Source organism: Strix uralensis, chromosome 9 (genome assembly GCF_047716275.1).
Source record: "Strix uralensis isolate ZFMK-TIS-50842 chromosome 9, bStrUra1, whole genome shotgun sequence".
NCBI lineage: Eukaryota > Metazoa > Chordata > Aves > Strigiformes > Strigidae > Strix > Strix uralensis.
The window spans coordinates 30320573-30341599 of NC_133980.1; the positions used below are offsets into that span (position 1 = coordinate 30320573).

A 21027-nucleotide genomic window follows, 5' to 3' on the forward strand; every position below is an offset into this window, starting at 1 on the left:
AGTTCCCTGCGGCGGGGCGGGAAGCGGCGGTAACGCTGGGCGCGGCTGCAGCGGCGGGGGCCCGGCTCCCTCCCCAGCGGCCTGAGGCCGTACGAACTGCTTTCGGCCTCGCCGCTCCGCCTACAGATTCTTCGGAGGGCGGTTGTCACCCTGCGGAGGGACCTTCCACCTGCAGCCTTCCACCCACGGAGCGTGGAGCCCGGGGCAGGTCGGCCGGGGCTGCCGGGGGTCGGGCGGCTCGCAGCAGGGCAGCAGGTGTAGCGGCGGCGGGGGCAGAAGAGACCGGAGGGAGCCGCAGCCTCCCTGGCGCCATATCAATTTTGCCTCTTCCCGCGCCGGTGTCCCATTGGCTGCCCTCCGTGCCGCTCTCCCACTGCCTTCGCTTATTGGACGACGCGGCTGCTGAGCCCTCCCACACTTCCTCGCGCCCGCTGGCTCTGGTGACCGCCCTCAGGAGCGATGGTAGTGACCGGCCGGTCGGAGCCGGGGCTGGGACCGGGACCGGGACCGGGACCGGGCCGGATCCTCGTTGCTGGCGGGGTAGGACTGTAGCCCCGGGCGGCACGCTGGGTGGGAGGGGGGCTGTGCTGACTCAACACTGGGAATGACTTCCCAAATTACCAAAGCTTTTGCTTTTTAAAACGAGCAGGAATGGGGAGAGAGTGGCGGCTGGGTGCTTGGTAGCCCTTGCAGAACTATGGTGGAGGTGCTGTGCCCATCACAGGTATCCTATACTGCCTGGGCAGGGTAATGGTCCATAGAGTCACCTTTGCATTAACAACACAGACCACATGTTGATCAGGGTGTGCGAGAATGTGCGTAACTAGCTTACAGGGCTGTGCTTTGGGTTAGAAGGCGTTGTTACCTGCCGGCATCCTGAGTGTTAGCGCCTGACTGTAAGGCTGAGTGGATTTCTTATGTTTCTGTTACAGGTGGTGGCTCCCTAGGTGTGGTGTAGCAACCAGTGCGTGATTATGGCAGCCAAGGCTTATAGCCCCTCTGAAGGCGGCCTTCTGCCTTCGTCAGTAGGCTTAGCCCTTGCTCACTTGAATGACTCTGATAAGCTAAGTAGATCCTACCCCTGCGCCAGCAAAAGCAGGAAAAGTCAGCTCTCTGAACTCTGCCGGCTTAGAGCATCTCTGTCTGGTGAGCACAGCGTTTTGAGATTGAGTTCATGTGTCGTCAGTGAAGGTGATGTGTTTTAGATGGTTTCAGACCTTCCTCCTTCCCTCCCCCGAACCTAGAGGTGATAACAATAATCATCCGAGCCACAGATTACTGCAGGCTGTGCTGCTGGATAGGTGCTCTGCACTTGTACTTGTCCCTGGGCAACCCTTATTGGCTGCCATTGGACCACCCTGCCATCTTGTGTTGTTACTTAAAACACAGAAAATTTCCAAATGAGGAGTAGGATGATGTTATACTGGATTCCGTTAGGAGGGGAAGAACTTTGCAGTTTACAGTGCATCCAGATACAGGCCTTTTTATCCAGATACAGGCCTTTTTATCCAGATACAGGCCTTTTTATCCAGATACAGGCCTTTTTATCCAGATACAGGCCTTTTTATCCAGATACAGGCCTTTTTATCCAGATACAGGCCTTTACCGTTTTATCACGGTGAGCATATTCATACTGTGTGTGGTGCATAAATGCAGATGTCCTTGTGATGAGTTGTTCATAATGCTTCTTCCAGTACTGCTAAACCTTCAAAACTGCTTACTGTTTTGGGAGTGGAATGATGACATTTGGCTGCTGATGCTGCTTCCCAGGGAAACATTTTTTACAGGCAGGCCTTTTGAAAACTGTAGTACAATCACTTGGCATTGTGTAACATAAAACATTGGTGTCAACATAGGTATTTCAGTGTCGTGTCTTGTGAACAGTTAATTAACTGGCTTCTGCCTAATAAGGGCTTGAAAACACTAATTATATTTAGTAACAGTTTCAATTTTAACTTGAGAGATTTCAAAACCTTTTAAACTCTCTTAAGTGAAAAATAAAAGTTGACTAGTCTGGTTGAATCTTACGGATGTTGGCAGTTTTTTTCTAGCCTGTGGACTGAGTTTAATTGTTCCAGGGGCTGTGATACAAAAAGAGATGTTTATTATAATTGTTTCTGTTTTCTTTAGTTTCATTGATTTTATTTTCTTGTAATTTCTTAAAAAATATAGAAGCATATATTTTGGGATTACTTGGCAGGTGCTTCAGCTGACAACTAATTTTTTTTATTCATTCCTCTCATACTCCTTGTAGTAGACTGTTACAGCTACATAGCTGATCTTTATCTTCTCACAGGGGAGAAATGGAGCTCTTACTGTTTGTCTTCACTGGCAGCTCATAACATTTGTACCAGCAAGACTGGTAACTTGTGTGCTCAGTGGGATTCTGCCTCTCTCTCCACTTCCATTGGAAGTTCTGCTTCTCGCTTCTTTTTGCGTGCCTTCGCTGTGGAGGAATCCAGCCAGCACCTCTCAACTCCTTCACGCAATCCAAACACAGCCATCTTCACCGTGGATGTCAACACAACAGAGGTATTTGCACTAGTAACTGCTAAACTTAGCAGGTTGTAACTAGTATAGGTTGTATGACATCAGACAGGCTAAAATGCCTGTTACTCTTATGTGTATCTGCAGGTAATCAGAGCATCATGAAGGCATTTTATTGTCTGCTTAAGCTCAGTAGTCTTGTAAAGACTGACAACACATTTATTGCTAGTGCAGGTTGTAGTTAGCAAAATATACAAGATGGTGTCAGGAGCATGGATGTCTTGAGTCTTTTTTCAAACCAAAAAAGGGAATAAAAAAGAATGCAGCTGTGAAGTGGCATGAGGGAAGAAAAGCAGAATGTGCCTCAAGCCACCTGTCTGTTAAGTTCCAAACCTGGAATGGGTTTGTGGTGGCATGAGGTGTCTTTATTTGCCCCAGTAAATAGCCTTTTGCATTGGGAGGGAGAGAATTTCTCTGGCTTTGTCCTGAGAGTAAGCACTAATATAAAATGAAGTACTGAAAACTTTAAAGGGCTGTGCCATTTTTAGCTTGAACTGACAGTTCAGGCTTACCCATCTTAAAGGCATTTAATCCTGACTTGGTCTCTAACACAGGCTTAAGTATGGCAGTGACCGGTGTGATTGCTGTATGCCTTCAGGTGTGGATAAAATTTTGTGGTCTGCCCAGGCTTTGCTTGCAAATACAGCTTTGTGGTTTTGCCCCCATGGCTGTAATTATTTAAACGACGCAAGAGGCTGGAGTGGGTAGGCAGTTGAAAGAAAGCAGGAAACCTAAAAGGAAAGCAATGTCTCAAACCCTCTTAACCAAGAAAATGCGTGGGCAAGGAATGTCCTAGAATAAGAAGCTTTAGTGAACTGCTTTTGAAGAATTCAGAAATTTAAAGAACCACTCCACTTCCACATAGAGAAAGGGATATTATAAGACATTAAAACAAGGAGGACATTAAAACATCTGAGGAGATGATGATCTATTAACAAAACTTACAGTTTTTATTCTTTGTTTTGGGTTGGTTTTTTTTCCGCTTTTCTAGATCCTAGTGGCTAATGACAAAGCCTGCAAGCTGCTTGGGTGCAGTAGTCAGGAACTCATTGGTCAAAAGCTGTCCTGCTTGATATCCAAATCCAGCCAAGAGGTGTGGGATGCTGTGGGTGAGGAGTGTATAGAAACTGATGAACATTCATCTGTGGTTTCAGGAACTGTGGTACGTGAAATGTTCAAGGACATATACGGTGGTTTTTGTAGGCCTTGGTTTGGGGTTTTGGGGTGGGGTTTTTTTGACATTTTTGATGTAATTTCCTGATATATTTAACTTTGTGGGCATTTGGCAATTATGTAATTTGTAGGACTGTTTGGTTTAAAAGTTTGCAGATGTGGGAATTCAGAGGGGAAAAGATGGTTTGGGAGGCACCCGTGAGAGCCTTGCAGCTGCCAACGTGTATAGTCATGATGACTTGACCAAATCAGAACTTAAAGAACATTAGTTTTCTTTTTTAAAAAAAATCAATATAATTGCTTCATGTGGAAAAACCTATTATGGAAAAGTTCCTGGTTGTCTGGTGTTTTAAAATATTTTAAAAATTATCTTAAATTGCATATTATGTGCATATTATAAAGTTACAAGTCAGTCAAATACTGTGAAATGTTTGTGCCAAAACACCCTAGTTGGGGCAAAAGACTGGAAGTGATATTTTGCCTATAGAGGGGTTGTTTATAAGAGAATTGCATGAGAAATGTCTCAAAATTATTTTCTTTTGCTGCTGTTGTGAGCTGTCACTAGAAAATATTTGGAAAATGAGCTCATATTCTTCCTGGTGTGTTATTTTTGTACTGAAATTGTCAGCATCTCAGAGCTTGATCTTCCTGAATCCTCAGTTGGATATAGGAGAACAAAAAAACACCTAAGTTTGATTCAGTGAAATCCAAGATTGAATTAAATGTCTGATAAAGGCACTAATTCTAAGCTATAGCCATTCCAAGTACTTTATAGGAGTCACTGTGTGATTCATAAACCCATTCTGTCAAGGTCATGTAAAAATGATAAAAGGCTGATCTGAACACTGCAGGATATCAGATTTGAGAAGAATCTCTTACCATAGGAAATTAAACTGCTATTTTTGCAGCTGAAAGTAAGAACTGTGTTTACTAATGTGGAGTATTCATTAGCGCCATGGGACATCCCTTAAAGAAGGCATCTCTGAAAGGCACTTCTCGCTGAATGCAAGGTATTAGGTCGGCCTTTAGCCTTCCTGAGGCAGGGAGAGAAGATACAAAAGCAACAACAACATTTTGTGTATGATCAGTGCAGACCTTTTAATCTCTATTTTAAAACTGTCTTTCGTTCAATCAAAAACTAGTAAGTAGTCAAGAAACAATGTTTTTCTAACAATGGCAGGGAAATATCATGGCTCAGTATCTTATTGTTTGAAATTCTTACTAAGTAACCATAGTCTTCATAAATGACTACATCTCTGAATCCTCTGGAAAGGTGGATGTTATAGGCCGTCTCAAAGAGAAGATCCCTGTCTCGGTCTGGCTGAGGCGAATAAGAGACGAGGACAACCAGCGTTGTGTGGTTGTGCTGGAACCAGTGGAGAGACTTTCAGCTTCGGTTTCCTTCAGGCCTGATGTGAGTATTTTTCTAATGGTCAAATGAGACTGCAGTTTGTGAGAGTTTGTGGGCGAATGAAACGTGTCTAAAAGCCAGTAGGCATGTTACTGTTTGTGAACATGAAGTGTGTACCTAGCACTGCCTGAAAGTGGGGTTGCACACGCAGGACCTGTTCATATTTCACCCATGCAGCTCACCTGGACGTATTCGACAAGTCTCATCAAATACACTGTCTCTCCTCCAGGGATGTCTTAGACTTGAACGGTGATGGTTTGGCAGGGGGTTGGTTATTCATGGCAGGGGTGCCCTTGTGAAGAGATCAGCTTGCTGAGGAAACGTTCTGTGAGGAGCATTGGACTCCCTGCTTCTCCCCTACGGCAAGGGGCAGGCTCTCTGCCTGATCATGTCGGAGAGGTATTGCACTGTGCTCTGTTTGTTTTCACTGAGGTAGTTCTATCCACGTAGAGACTGCAGAATGAAACTTCCTGCCACTTGCTTAGATATTTGCAGGAACTGTTAAAGGATTGAGTGGACTGTGGCTAAAATTAAAATAGTCCTGTAAATTTTCTTCCCAAGGGAGAGATTACATCATGTGACCTCCTTTTTGCCCATCTCCATGGCTACCCAACATTGGAAGAAGTAGTTGGGCTCCACGTAAAGGACCTGATTCCTTCTGTGCAGATCCCTCCTCCAGGCAAAAAAATGCCGAAGGTATAGTATAAGCACCAACCACATTCTTCCCATTTGGAACGTAGGTGCACCCTGCTTTCCCTCCTTATGTAACAGAAGAAAGCCTTTTCAGAGAGAAGTGTAAGTCCCCTGAAAAAGGGTATGCCTCTTATTTGTGGAGCTGCTGTCTGAATATTTCCTAACTAGGAACGAGACCAAGCCCCGATCTCTCACTGTGGAATCTGTCCTGGTGAAAGACACTTTTCTCCAATCCTGGCTTTTTAAGAAACCATGCTGTCTCTGTCAGCTCCCTAAAATTCATTCAAATTCTTTAGCCAGTTTCAGTCATGTCTGTCTGAGGAGTGAAAGTCTAAAGAATACCCAGATCTTGCAAATGCCATGAAAATGGGCAGCGAGGTAGTTGAGAGAGACCTTGATTAATGCTTCATTTGCTGACAAGTTGCAGCATGGACTTTCCTGGTCTTCATCATCAGGATATTCATACAGGAGTTCAACACTAGCTTCCAAATCCTTAGAAAACCAGATTTTGTGCATTTTGATAGTCACAGGATTGGTTTGTTTTTCTTGTCCTGATCCTTTTTCCTGAGAACATTCCTGTGTAATTTTATGTGAAATAAAACCAAAACATTTGGTTGGATAGAGGTTTTCTGGTTTGTTAGTTGTTTGGTTGTTTTGGTTTTTTTTTTTTTTGCTTTAATTTAGAACCTCAGGATCCAGCAAGCTGTAGGCCAGTCCAGAGAGGGTAACATGTTTCCTCTCAGTTTAAAGCTGCAAGTAAGCCTTCTGGAGGAGGACCAAGCGACAGTGCAGAAATATGGTGTTCTGGAGACAGAAAAAGAAGGCTCTTTCACAGGCTATCGTTACTCTGCAACAGTTGTGGTTTTCTCCACCATCAGTGGTCTTATTACTGTCCAGTCAGATGGAACCATCTGTGGCATCAAGGATAGTTTTGCTTTAATGCTCTTCGGCTATGAGGAGAAAGAGCTGTTGGGAAAGGTAAGGTAGGAGGTTTAAAATCCCTTCCAAAAGACTGCTATGTCTGGCAGCCTATCCATTGGAATTGTAAAGGCATCTTTTACACTCGTTTCTGTCTGTCGCCAAACCTCTGTGTTCCATGTGTTCAGCGAGTGAGCTGTAGTATGATAGACAAATTCCCTTGCTGTAATTGCTAAGTCTTGCAGGGCTGAGGAGCTAGGATGGATTGCAGGTATATATTCTCCATCAGTCATGTGGATCACTTTTGCCTGGCTATTCATCAGGAACAGGTCCACAAACATGGATTGTTAGCAGTTGCCCCCAACCTGTGGCAGTCAGCTTAGCTTTATAAGGTTTTGTTCTGTGTTTTAGAACATTACATTCCTGATCCCTGGTTTCTATAACAACATGGAGAGAAGCAGTGACTGTTCTTTGCCATTACCTCCTCTTGACGACTCCACAGGGACAGAGAGTGAGTGCATCTTTGAAGATACAACTGGCTCTGGCTGCTGCAACAAAGGTAGAATGAATGGAGACAAGAGATTTGCCTGTGAACATGGGAACCTCCTTTGTAAAAGCAATGTACTTCCGTGTAGTTTTTAAATTGGATTTCCACTATAACTAAGGTTGTTCTTCTCTCTGTTGCTAAGAAGATAAAACTGAATAGACCAGTTAGAAATTACACTGGTAATAGAGCATGCTTTGTACTTAACGAGCACTTCCCTTTCCCTCCCTCCCCTGTTAGGATCTCTGAGTATTTTAAGACGTGTAAAATACAGCTTTTGTGACAGTATTGCAACAGAGCTGTAGATACTTAGGACTAATATTTTAAGGGAAAATTCTAATATTCTTCTGAATTGGCTCATATTGCTGGCTAATATTCAGTGTTGCTGTGTTGTTTCAGTTAGGAGGCATTGCATACTCTGATAAAGCTTGCTGCATTTAAAAAGAATTGATCAGAATTTTATTTCTCTGAACACAACAGAAATAAACAGAAGCAAGGAAGCCTCATGTCTCCAAATCTGTCTTTCCATCTAGCTCTGCCCAAAACCAAGGACACAAGCAAGTGCACATACTTTCATCTGTATCACAAGAGATGTTTTATGCTGGTATTGTCTCCTTTGTTTTGGGTTTTTTTCTGGTTTTCTTTTTCTCTTGTCTTTGCTTAGAAGTGCACATCTGCACTGAAACCAACGCACACTGCTGGAACAAAGAAGAGTTAGTAGACAGTGTGCAATTTCTTAGGTAATTCTTTGATGAAGTGATGCCTCTAATCTAGGAGTAATTCAGTTCTTCAGTGAGGAAGCATTGTTGGCACTCAGCCTTTACTAAATGAAAGGATTGTTCTGGATTCGAATCTATATCTGTTCACTCATTACCTTCTACAGCAACAACACTTGGTTGACTTCATCTTTCAAATTCATGCTTTTCTCTCAATGTGTTGTCACTGGGGAAAAAAAGGAGGTCTTATTCTTTCTCACGTTTAGGCTCTATACTTTTTTTGTCTTGCAATTTCAGTGAGTTTCATAAATGCAGTCTAAACCTCATTTTAAGTGTTTGGAATGAGCAGTGTATGTGTGTTTTGGGCTTCTTTTTGCTGCTGCTACTTGTGCGATCACTTTAATTCCAGTCTCTGGTCACTGGCCTTTTTTTAGGTCTCTGAACTTCAATCCAAGTAGTTAACCCAGGAGGCAAATACCTGCTCAAGAGCTTTGATAGGAAAGCAGATTTTAGCAGCCCTGCAACATTTAGCTTCCTGCATGTGATAATTTCCCAGGCCAAATTAGAGTGGAGTGCTCATATTTGGACCACTTTGCCTTAATCAAGTCTTTTATACTCATTTCCTTAGGGATGAGACAGACCAAGGCAGTTCCAAGATTGTTTTTAATCACTGAAGTCTCTGAAGCCTAAACATAAAAGGTTAAGTTGATATGGTTTTGTTTCTTGTTTGGTACAGACAGCAGCTTCTTGGCTGCATCTTTAGCAAGCTTTCCGTCAAGAGATGAAGAGCAGAAATGGGAACCAAGACAAAAAGATGACAAATTAATACATGATGAGACTAAACAAAATAATGGGATCAGTTTCTTTTCTACTCCCTCACCTCCTGAAGTGGCATCCACACCCTCTAATAGGTAGGCATTTCACGGACTGCATATTCACTTTGAAAAATGAAGAGCCATGGTGACAATCACCAGCAAACTCTGTTTTTTCACCTCTGTGATGTCTGTGGGAAGGTGTAATAACAGCCTTCTGCACTTTGCTCTTTGTAGAATCTGAGTGCTATTTGCAAGACAGGTTGAGTTTTGCCTGCTTAGATTTTTGTTTAGATCTGTACAACCTACAATTGTAGTTACATGAATTCCATCTCTAAAGGGAACCAAACGCTTCACCCAGGCTAGGGAAGGCTCTATCTTTGATAAATCAGAAATAGTGGATGTTTATCTCCTTCCGTGATATCCACCAGCTGGTTTTGCACTTGAAGCCAGGTTACCTGGAATTAATTCTAAATGTTATTTCTTCTGGTGCTTGGGGTAACTGTCAGGTCACCCATTAAAATGGGGCACTGTGTTACTAGAATCCAGCCATCTTTATTGTACCTTTCCAGGTCTTTTTCCTGTTACAAGTTTAGACATTCTGCACAAGTACCTATGTGATGCACATGGTTTATCTTACTTCAAATTTTAAGCCTTACACATTAACAATTCTAACCCTCAGAAAAGATTTCCTGTCCTTTTTAATATACAGACTATTACAGCACAGTTCTTGCTGCTTTTTAGAGATTGGTAGTCTCACTGTTTCCTTGTGCGCTCCTGGATTTCTCTCATATCATACTTGGATTGTAAGTGCTCTGCTGCATGGATTGTTTTTCTACCCTGCATTTTTACTAATAGAAATGTTTGTAAAATACCTTGTGCTACGGGCTTCAACGAACCATGGTTAAATTGATGGATGGGGGCATCCATCTTCTGTTGGATAGACAAGGGATCTTCTCTTCTCAGGACTGGGAGTATCCTGCCACGTGTATTGGCTTTCTGTTGCAGTATATGATCTATGATATATATTTAGAAATTAAGCTAGAGAAGGAAGTAATCCGTAGGAAAAGTGTGCCATTCGAGTGTACCTGCTCTTCTTTGCTCAAGATGGTATTTGTTAGGATTTTAGGATGCCTGTGCCAGCAGCTTTCTGCCTTTTTCTTTTAAACTTAAAAATAAAACAATAGATGCAGGTTTTAAATAGTGACCATAGTAACAGAAGAGTGGGTAGTATACAGTATGATGGTTTTCTCATGCTTTTGTCATCATGATATCACTAATAATTTTGAATCCTTGCAGTGAAGACAGCGTTGCTACCAGTGGGCTGTCAGCCCACCATAGAGAGCCTTGCCCTGAAACCTGGCTTGACAGAATCAGAGCAGTGGAACAGTGTAGAACAGTGGAAACTGCAAGATCAAATAATTCTCAAAAGATGGTCTCTGCAATGCTCCCTCCCATGTCACCTGATTCGGAACAGTTGGATTTAGGTCAGAACGTGAAGATTCCAGTAAGAGGCCGTGATAGTGCAGTATCTGGCCCATCTGAGACTCAAAATGCCAGTGAGACTAATATCTTGCCTAACCAATTACAAGTTCGTCAGCAAGACCTCAAGGAAGTAAATTGTCCGCAGATCTGTAGGTTACCGTATGAAATGCTGAAGCATCAGCACTCCACTGATGCCTGGGGACAAGCTTCTTCAGTAAATGTAGCCTGGTTGCGTGTTTGTTCTAGGCTAGAAGACAAGCTAGATAGTGAAACCTGTGGCCCAATTAAGCCACCTTCTAACGTTGCTTGTAACTCACCTGGAACACCAACGATAGATGAGCCGTGGTCTGGGACACCACCAGACTGCAGCCAAGACTTTCAAAGCCACATGGTTACAGGGCAGTTGTCAAAACCAAACTTGATGTGTGATGCAAAACATTCCAGCCTTGAGCACGCTGTTGTTGAAAACTGCCTGCTGAATGATGCTTCGTGCTTCTTTGCGAATGGAAGAAATGCTACCCATGATACTTGCTCAGGAAATAAAATGGGTTACAGTGCTTCTGCACCAGGAGTTGCCGCAACCTCTGAAGATGTTAAAGAATCAGACACTGAGCTGAATTGTATTTGCTCTGGTCTTGAGGTACTGGGTCTGAATATTGGCATGAAGGGGAACTCGGACAATTGTTTAGGTATTACTACAGCTCTTGTAGGAGCCTCCTCCTGTGATGCAGCGGACTCGGCTGTAGGCAATATGCTAACCCAGAAAACCAGTGCCTTTTCAACTGGGCAGGAAAAGCAGCTGTTGAATGGTGTTGCCATAGAAGGTGGTTCTGGGTGGCTGGCCTCCCGAAGGCATTTAGAAAACTCTGAAGAATCTTCCCAAGCGTTTCTTGAGAAGCCTGAAACTATTGCAGAGACTGTGGGGGACAGCGTCATCAGAAACCCACTGACAAGCAAAGGTAGTCCTGAAGAAGATTGTCAGTCGCATGGGCAGCAAAACATGGAGATACAGGTAACATCGACCCCAGTGAAAGGAGAAGGAAGGCTGAACCCAGCAGCTCCTCTGACCTTGGAGATTCTGGAAGGCAGCTACACTGGGAATTGCTGTCACAGAGATGGTTCACAATTAAGTAAGTTAAGCCTATTTCTCCCCTTCCCAAAACTCTGATCAGGAATCTCTTTTTCACCCACATTTTTGCAGAAGGCAAATGATTCTGGTTAGAAGCTCGCAGTGGAGAGGAAGGAAGAAGCTCTAGCATCTAGAAAAATGGTATTTAAGTCTACTCAGAGGGTATTGGAAAAGCAGGTGGTATAAAATACAAAGTTATTAAAAAATTAATCCAGACTGAATAGTCAGAAATATTCTCAAAACACAATTAAAAGTTTGAACCTGATAACTACTTCTGAACAGAAAACATAAACTCCATTGTAAAACTTGTATTTAAATTGTGTAATGGAATGTGTTTCGTTTGCCACAGAATCCAGTTGAAGGAGCTTGTTGTATAAAATCCCCATTTTTATGTAATTTAGAATAACAATGTGAAATTAATAATCACAATCGGACAAAAGTTTCTGCCAGGTGGTGGGAACTATGGAGGTAGCCGCCAAGTATCTCTAGAGTAGCTGTGCATTTGTCAGCCCCTCTGATGGTTCCTTACTGAGTAGGTGTTCCCCAAATGAATAATGGAGGAATTCACTTTAAGAGCTCAGAATTTTGTCCTAAAATGTCTGTGATCTCATTCAACACTAAAGTTTTCATTCTACCATCTTAACTTCCTCTACAGGTATACTCTTTGAAGTGAAACGTGTAGAACTGCAGGACCCTGCCATACTTTTCTGTGTCTGGGTGGTGAAAGACCTTCTACAGAGCCGGAAGGAAGCTGCAGCAAAGACTCAGGTTTTGCTCTCCAGTCTAGCAAGCTCTGCCCAGTCTATTACAGATCTTTCTACACATAGTCTTGGAGAAGTAAGAAATTCTACCGTTGTATAATACTGAGCATTTCTCTCCTTATTTGACTTAAGCTGAAGCTAAAGTTGAAAAGTTTTTCAAATTCAAATAATGTCATGAGGTGGTGGGTGGATATTGCTGTTTCTTTTTTTCCCTATTTTTATGTCAAAAGAAATATTTCTTTGTTGTAAAAAGGACAAATTGCTATTTGGTGACATTTCTGGTAGTGTGTGTTTGGCTTCGTGTAGTTACCTTTCCAGTCTGAACAATGCAAGCACCTAATTTTAAATTTGTTCTTAGGCTGGTTTAAGTCCATCTACAATAGAGGTTTGCACCGATGTGGTGAAATTAATTTTTAAATCAATGTAATCACACTGGCACCAATGACCCAACATTACTAAAAAAAGGAAATGCTAGTCTGAAATCTTTAATTGATTGACTGTGTCAGCAAAAGAAAACTGCAGTTTTTGGCTGCCTTTCAAGATGCTGCATGGGGGATGGTGTACAGAGAGCCAACAGCACATAGCTGAACAGTAGGTGCATCTCAAGGCCATAAAACCCAAACACAGGACTGCTCAGGTCTGCTTTTTAGTTAGTGGTGGGATGTGAAACTGATGGGAAAATAGTTATCTTTGATCAGTTGAAATGGGTAGCTGGATTTCATGATGACCTGAACAGAGAGGTACATACATATTTAGATATCACACGTGTAACATGTATAGTGGTGACAGTTCTACAGGGGACTCTGAGGAGATGCTGTTTGTACTGCAGATTAGACATGGAGTTTCCCCCCACTGCCTCACCTTTCATCAGTGAGCTGGAAGACAGAGTAGATTTGAGTGAAAAACTTGGCTATTGGCAAAACTTGCTATTTGAAATATTTGTCATGAGACCTTTGAGAGCTGAGTAATAAGGTGGCTCTTGTTTTCCTTTTAGAAAATCATCTTCCATGTACATGCACATATAAGCAGTTCTGATCATTTAATGTATAACTCCAGATTTCACTATGCAAAACAAGTGCCCCTGTGAGATTTGTTGGGTTTCCTCTCGGCATGGAATACTGTGTATGTCATAAAGGTGTCCTGTTATCGGGCATTTTAGACGCTGTCTTTGGTGGAGAAATCTAATAATTGCTGAGACATCCCCAAGCCCTATCCTCAGAGCAAGAGGAAAAACTTCTGTTGTAATTTCTCGTGCAGTGTTGCGGGCCTTCGCAGGAAGGCATGCGATGTTTCTTTACTAGGGATTTTACTGGGGTGTTAAAATTTAGGAGGGTATGCCTTGAACTTGTTTGCTCTTCATGTCTGCTAAGAGACCAATCTACAGAACTAGAATGCTCTCTTACCAGAAAGTTTGGTAAACACTGGTAAGCTAATATCTTTTATATTCATCATGGAAAAATTACAACGTTGAAAGTAACCTACTCTTTATTCATCAAAAAAAATTATCACTTGATGTTAGACCACAATGAATTCATTTTCCTGCTTGCACAGAGAATTTTGTGCGAGCACCTAAGGTGCATATCCTTTTGTTTTCTTTATCTTTCTCTGAATTAAGCAGTGTTTGTAGCTGCTGAGAGCTGACTGTTGACTTAACTTGTCTCCTACAGTGACGGTTACATCAACATACAGTTCTTGCTGTCAAAACCAAAGATCAGTCCTTTTAGCTATCCTTGCAGATGTGTGCTTTCTTTTCAGTATTTACTTCATTTCATAAACATGACTCTGTGGCTTACTCGTTTTTTTTCTTGCTATTTTTTATTTGTACCTAGGCCATCAGATCAACTTCACTTTTTGAGAATTCCCGAAGAGCTGAAGAGCTTGAAAGATTAGGGGCATGTGAGGGAGAATACGCAAAAAATTACAACACTCTCAGTCTTATTGGCAAAGGATCTTTTGGCTTTGTCTGGACCGCCAAGGGCAAGAAAGATCACCAGGAGGTTAAATATTTCTTTTAGGTCTCATTGCAATAATTATTTAGGTTGAAAACTGAAAGGTTAAAGTATTCATATTCTGTCAGCACTACACTATTAAAAGCAGCTTTTTTTGGAGTCTGGGGTTTTCCTTTGTTTAAACGGAAATCTGAAATCACTAACCTCATGGAAACAAGACAGCAAAATGTTTGCATTGAGGTAGTATATAATGTTACCTAAGACAGCAGGCACAGAATGACACTGAACGTGTAGCTAATTAAACCTGTTGAAAGAAGTATACTTCTTTCATAAGCTTAACAGGATTAAAGGTTTAGTCTTCCATTGCTAAAGAGAATGGCAAACTTCAAAGTCTTTAATGTGCCATGACTCAAGAATGTGGAGTAGAGATGTAGAGGTTATGGGACCCTCCTCTTTATCAGCAGAAGTATTCTGGGTGTTGAGAGGCAAGCTCTGGTATTTCTCCGCGTGGATGTTGAGTGCTCATTTCCCTCCACTGTACCCCTATGCCAGAAGTCACCACTGCTGTAACTGGGTTGATAACAGAGCTGGCCTGTCAAAGCCTTTGGAATTCAGAGCATCAGTAAAAAGAAAATAAATATATTCCATTTCCGTGCATTATTTGGCTTCTAGGACTAAATTAGTTTAAATATGTTTAAAGATACTATAAGCAGGCTTACTTCTGTCCTTCTAGTGATATGATTCACTAACGTTTCCCCTGGAAATTAACTTCCCAAACACTTAAAGCCATACTTTTGCAGGTGATGCTGAATGCTGTTGTCTGTATAGGTCGTTGTAAAGTTCATCTGGAAGGAGAGGGTGCTTGAGGACTGCTGGGTAGATGATCCTGATCTGGGGAGAGTTACTCAAGAAATTGCAGTCCTGTTGAAGCTGCAGCACCCCAGTATCATTAAGGTACAGTGAACTCAGCATGAATTCAGTTTGAACTGCATCAGATGGTTCCTTTGAATACTTGGTGTCTCGTGTTCCTCTTCAGGAGTGAGGAAGGGTCATGTATTAAATCTACTTTTTCAGGAAACAAAGGAGCCTACCTATCCTGCATTGTTTTGGAGCTTATGTTACAGCAGACTGTCTCTTGCTTCGACACTTTTACCCCAAACAATTGATGTAAACATAGAACTGAAGGTGTGACTCTGAACAGAAAAAAAAAACCCTGTATGTTATTTCAAGATGATAGGATGCATATCTTCTTTCCTCCTCTTTGTTTGGATTTTTTTCTCCCAGAAAGAATTCCTCTTGCTTTTAATTCTGCTCTCAGCTTTAATTATGCTCTCTTTTCAAGAAACATTTGTGCTCAGTGAAATGAGACTTCAAAGATTATAATATACTATAATGTATCTCTGAGAGGAAAGCAGTGTTTGTTTAAAAAAAAAAAAAGGCAGTTTGAGGATGAAGCGTGTGATTAAAAAAAGTCTGCTATTTATAGGTGCTGGATGTATTTGAAAATGAACACTTCTTCCAGCTGGTGATGGAGAAGCATGGATCTGGTCTGGATCTCTTTACATTCATTGATAATCAGCCCAACTTGGATGAGCCATTAGCAAGCTATATATTCAGACAGGTGAGAGCTGGGAATGTACAGTTGGTACATGCAGGTAAGATTTGGTTAATGTAAGAACCAGGACCCTATTTCACTCAAAAGAATTACTGGCTAATCAGCAGGCATGCTGAATTGGAGTTATGCTCAATACCTGCAGAACTTTTCCTCATTAATTTGTAGGGCTGATTTCTGGCTAACTGCAGAAACCTTTTGGGGGTCTACTTAGAAACCTGTAACAAAGAAACCTTTACAGGACCTTATATGAGGATTTCCTGTAGAGCCATGGCCTCTTGGCTGTGATTGTAGCAGCACACCCCCCTGTCACCAGGATGCCCGGTCATGTAGCAGTTACATTTCCTCTGTGGGAGGAGGAAAGTGCACAGAAGTTGCCCCAAGCCTCACTAAAAGCCACACTTTCACTTGGATCAATGCTTGGTCTAGTTTGGTTATGGAGGTAAAGGGCTCTCCTCTTCTTCTTAAGGAATTTAAAATCAATAAATTATCTTGGATTTTAACATGGCATAATGCAAAAAAACTCAAGGTAGTTTACTAGGAATCAGGAGCTTGCCTGAGAGCTGAATTGTCCTTTGTTCACTGAGTTAACCACTACAGTAGTCCCCAGCTAATTCCCCCTCACATGTTTTGGAGTAAATTCCTTGCTCTAAGGTATGCAGGAATTATGCAGCACATGGTAACCCACAGCTGTGTCCATATGCCCCTGGCACGGGGTGCTGATGGAAGATGGTAGCCGAAGTGATGCACCTTCTCTGCCTGCTGTGCAGTGTGCATTCACAAACTTGCAGTTTATGGTCCCTTTGGACTTCTGGCAGATAAGCCCTTTTCCAAAGCCAACCTTGAGTTTGTAGCAGTGCTGTGTTACTTCAGACCTGTACAATATTTCTCTGCAGAGGGAGCTTTGTATTAAATAGAAACTTTTCTCCTCAGCCATCTGCTTTTCTTGCTCAAATGTATTGTGGTAGGGATCATGATTGTCTCCAAGGTGATATAATTCTGATGCTGTTCTTAATTATGGCTCTACAGCATGAATCGTGCAGAAAGAAGAATGGAATTTAAGAGTGACTACATTATTTATACCAAACTTCACTCTTAAATGCTTTGTCATCCTGCAGTATTGGAGGCACGCAGTAATATCCTTCTAGAGAAATCAAAGGACCCTCCAAATGAAACTGGGATAAAAATAGAGTAACCTGCAGGATTGTAGCAGTAAGCTCTGATGCTCCTAACCAAAAAAACCAGCACATCGTGACTATAGCATGCCATCTTCCTGCACGTTTGTGAGAGGAAAGCAAGCAAAGGCTTTTTTAAGTCTCTTTCCCAAGAGCATTGTAACACCCACTGCAGCACTGCTGACAGGCATGCCTGAGTTCATTTCCAGTTACCAAAATTAGGATCTATATCTTGTTTATGTAGTGTCAAAACAAGCCAAAATGTGGCTATCGGAACTCTGGTGTTGCCATGCAGATTATCCAGAAGGGCACTTCTGTGTAGTAACACGAGTTCTCTCCTTCTCTTTCAGCTCGTATCAGCTGTTGGGTATCTCCGCTGTAGAAACATCCTTCACAGAGACATCAAGGATGAAAACATTGTCATTGCTGAAGATTTCACAATTAAATTAGTGGACTTTGGTTCAGCTGCCTACCTGGAACCCGGCAAACTGTTTTATACCTTCTGTGGAACAATTGAATACTGCTCACCAGAAGTGCTGTATGGCAAACCGTATGTCACCCTCTGAAAAGTACTTTTTGTGTGCATCGTACCGAAAAAATGCGTGTGCAGGGCTGGAATGGAGAAGCCAAGCTGCTTTGCCATTGGTGCTCTGCTGGAGCATCTAACCACGGAAAACTGCAGTGAGATTTAGGGCACTGCGGTGACAGAAATTATTTGTAAAGGCTTGAATACATACGGAGATGTTTCTGACTAAGTCTGTTGACAGACTTTCTTATTCTGGTCAGATATTTTGCAAAGCCTTGTATTAATGTCTGTCCTACTGCAGAGCTGAGTTCGAGAACAAGCCCGTGATTTTAATTTCCAGCCTGGTAGAAGAGTCTGGATGAGTTGTGTTGTGACCTGAACGTGTCTTTTCCTTAATCTTTCATAATCTGTACGTCAGTTTGCTAACCTTCTCTTCATACCTGCGTATGAACACAGTGATGTGTCTCTGCTAAAAGCTGCTCTTGTAGAGAGGTGGCATTAGCAAGTTCTGCTGTAGAGCATCTGCTCCTTACCATGTCTGGGTTTTGTAGTTCCCCCCCCCCCATCTCACCTGTCTCCTTCTTTCTTACTTGCCTCCCTGTATGAATTTTTTGCAGTTTGATCACTGTTCATCTCCCCATTGATTTTTGTGCTCCTCTGGGCTCAAGGATTCTTCCCTTGCAGCTTGTCTTGCTGCTATCTTGGATGTGCTGCCCAAATCTTAGCTGTTTTTTTCCTTATTCTCTCCTCCTTCGAGTGCTCTTTACCTGGAGGCTGGCAGTCTCCTGGAGGGAAGCCTTACCATGACAGGGTGGTAAACATTCGTTGTATGTTATCTTGCTCTCATGTCACAGCTGTTTTCATGGGTCCTTCAGGCAACAACTCTTAACGGGGTGGGGGGGAAAAGCTATGCAAGAAGGAGAGGAAATCCCTGCTGGAAACAAGAGGGAAGATGAAGCAGTGCTGCCCTTGGGAATTCAGCCCCTCACTGTGTGAAGAAACTGTCCTTTTTTTCTCAGATGGAATGTAGATAATTAATATTGATTTCCAAATAACTTTTTTTTTGAAAGGGGTGGGAGAGGACAAATGGGATTCCAGTGAAGTGTCTAATCTTCCATTTAAATATTTACTTGTTAGTTTTGCTTATGGTGGAGAAGGAGGAGGTCTGAGTTCTCGTGTCACCAGCTCACGCATGTGGAGTCTAGTTGCACGCTCATCAACTGAAACTGGTTGGCTGTTCTTTTGTTGTTTTTCTTTCACAGAGAAGGATAATATAGGCTTCTCAAACACGTGAGAATCTTACTAGAATTCTCACAAATTTCCTATGTTAAATAAAAATTGGAAATAAGGGCTATCAACTGCCTTTTTTCTTTTTAGTTTCTTTAACGCGCAATTATGTATTTGCAGTCTGAGTTTAAGGAAGTTTCTTTCTGCATAGGTACCACGGCCCTGAGCTGGAGATGTGGTCACTTGGTGTCACCCTTTACACCCTGGTACTGGGAGAGAATCCCTTCTGTGAGCTGGAGGAGGCCATGGCAGCTGTCCTGAATCCTCCTCGGCCTGTCTCAAAAGGTGAATTTTTCCCATTTGCCTTTCAAAAGGAGCAGATCTTATGGGAAAGTATGAGCAGTATTTATTCCCCGAAAATAAAGGGGAAGGCTGGAAAAATGCTTCCAAATGTGCTCTGCAATGATTTTAAAAGCTGCTCGCTGAAGCAGAGTTATCTGAGGAATCCTTTTCAGGTAAGTTCTGCGGTTCTTCATGCCTACAGTGAATACAGCTATCTGCCATATGTTTATTAGTTTCAAATTCCAGCTCTCCCATTTATTATGATGACTCAACCTATCAGCTTGCCAAGTGAGGCTTATACCTGAGAAAACCAGAACAAATAATGCCCGATGGGAAGGTTTGCTCTGGTAGATGACTTCAGTAATGGCACTCATGTAACTCTAATGCAAGTTTTATCTCACTTGAACTGTTGCCAGTCAATGCCATGTCACTTTGGGGATGGATGATAATGTGTTAATTTGTACTTTCTGAATGCATTGTATGGCTTGGCCTCACAGGAGAAATACATTGGCCTTGTTTTCTGTTGGTGCTATAGAAAACTAATTGCATGTCAGGCTAAAGAAATCTTCATCAACAAGTTCCCTGGGTTCCTTGGGAGCGCTGTGGTTGTAAGGCTTCGGGGTGCTGCAGTTGACTGGTGAATTCTGGAAGCTTTCCCTCACCCCTGCGTGCACCTTTAATCACAGACCAAACACGGAATGACTGCAGGGCAAGACTGGGCTTGGAAACAGTGAGTCAGGGTTGCCTCTGCGGCATTTGTTTCTACTTCTGCCCTCCTTGGTGTCATAACTGCACTTAAGTCTCTGTTTTCACAACCTGGAAATCTCAGCTCGCTCCCAGAGCTGAGCACATGTGACTAAGACTGGGGAAGAACCGTACTGCACAAGGGATTAACGGGGAGGATTTTTGTAATTAAAATCTGCATTCTTTGAATATAAACCATATCGTGCATTCCCAGCATGCCTAAAACACAGCCTGAGCCCTTCCTCTGACTGCTGTCTCTCCCCAGGCCTCATGGATTTAATCACCGGGCTGTTGCATCCTGTTCCAGAGCAGCGCATGACTCTGGCAACGTTAGTAGAGAATTGCTGGCTGAAGCAGCCTGTGAACCTGGGTGATTATACCTGGGAAGAGGTATACAGCTCTGCTGAGACAGGTGAGACCCGCACTGAAGGGCTCCTCCTCTGCCGGGGCCCGCCACGCGCACAGCAGTGATTTCTAAGAGAAGGCCGAGCTGTGGTCAGCAAGGTTCTTCAGAAGGTCGCCTGCCGGTACCCAAACGTGCTCAGTTTGATGATATGCGGGTTGCCTGGCGGGACCTACGGCTCACCCCTCGCTGTTTGTCTCTCCCTAGAAAGCAGCAGATTCAGAAACGGTTCTGGTGAGCACGCAGGTGGAGCCAGGTGCTTGGATTCTGGCACGGAGGGCGAGCTGTGCTGCAGCGCGCCGGGCTGCGGGGATCGGGAGGCGGCCGCAGGGGGCCAGCGCTGGGGTCGGGGTCCTGGCAGCAGTCCCCCCCTGCAGCACCCATCCCTCCCCGGGGAGCGATAGCTCCCTCACCCAAGGAGCAACGGGAATTGATTGTAAGCGCTTCGCTCTTGTAGAAAGGTGGCTACGACTTCTCTCTTGTAGAAGGATGAGCAGCAGGCAGGGCAGCCTGGGCACGATTCCTCCAGAAGAGCTTCTTGCTAATAAGCATTTAGAATTAGCTTTAAAACACATCCTGTATAATAATGTGAGGCAAAGATTTTAATGTCTTGTTTAAATTGTTCATGACTCAGAATATATTTTTATTGGCTGTTTTTAGATTCACTCTCTGAAAAGTGAATGAATAAACACCTTTATCTTGGCCGACTGCCCTCGGGGTGTTGATTGGAGTCTGGGTGCACAAAGACACAGAATTGGGGGGGGGGGGGGGGGAGGTCGCCCACTGTGGTTTTTTTTGTCAGAGTCCTCTCTATATCCAGAAAAAGAGTCTTTGATTTTGGCGAGACAAAGATACTGGGA

The 21027-nt window shown here is 43.0% G+C and overlaps 1 protein-coding gene across 1 annotated transcript; it reads left to right on the top strand.

Moving 5' to 3' along the window:
- Positions 1-60: 60 nt before the first annotated feature.
- Positions 61-20877, top strand: PASK (PAS domain containing serine/threonine kinase). Its single transcript, XM_074878102.1, has 18 exons — positions 61-540; positions 933-1146; positions 2297-2532; positions 3539-3709; positions 4994-5134; positions 5693-5827; positions 6509-6802; positions 7154-7301; positions 8739-8913; positions 10114-11429; positions 12084-12265; positions 14019-14186; positions 14967-15092; positions 15625-15759; positions 17276-17475; positions 18890-19023; positions 20030-20176; positions 20375-20877. The coding sequence occupies exons 2-18, from the start codon at positions 975-977 to the stop codon at positions 20569-20571; spliced, it is 4077 nt and encodes a 1358-aa protein (XP_074734203.1). The 5' UTR covers positions 61-540; positions 933-974; the 3' UTR covers positions 20572-20877.
- The last annotated feature ends 150 nt before the right edge of the window (positions 20878-21027 follow it).

Bases quoted from the DNA above. Each gene is read 5' to 3' on its own strand.
- PASK (XM_074878102.1), top strand. From the start codon at position 975: ATGGCAGCCAAGGCTTATAGCCCCTCTGAAGGCGGCCTTCTGCCTTCG. The intron at 14,187-14,966 runs GTTAAATATTTC...TTGTCTGTATAG, and splicing joins GCAAGAAAGATCACCAGGAG to GTCGTTGTAAAGTTCATCTG. The intron at 17,476-18,889 runs GTATGTCACCCT...CTTTCTGCATAG, and splicing joins GAAGTGCTGTATGGCAAACC to GTACCACGGCCCTGAGCTGG.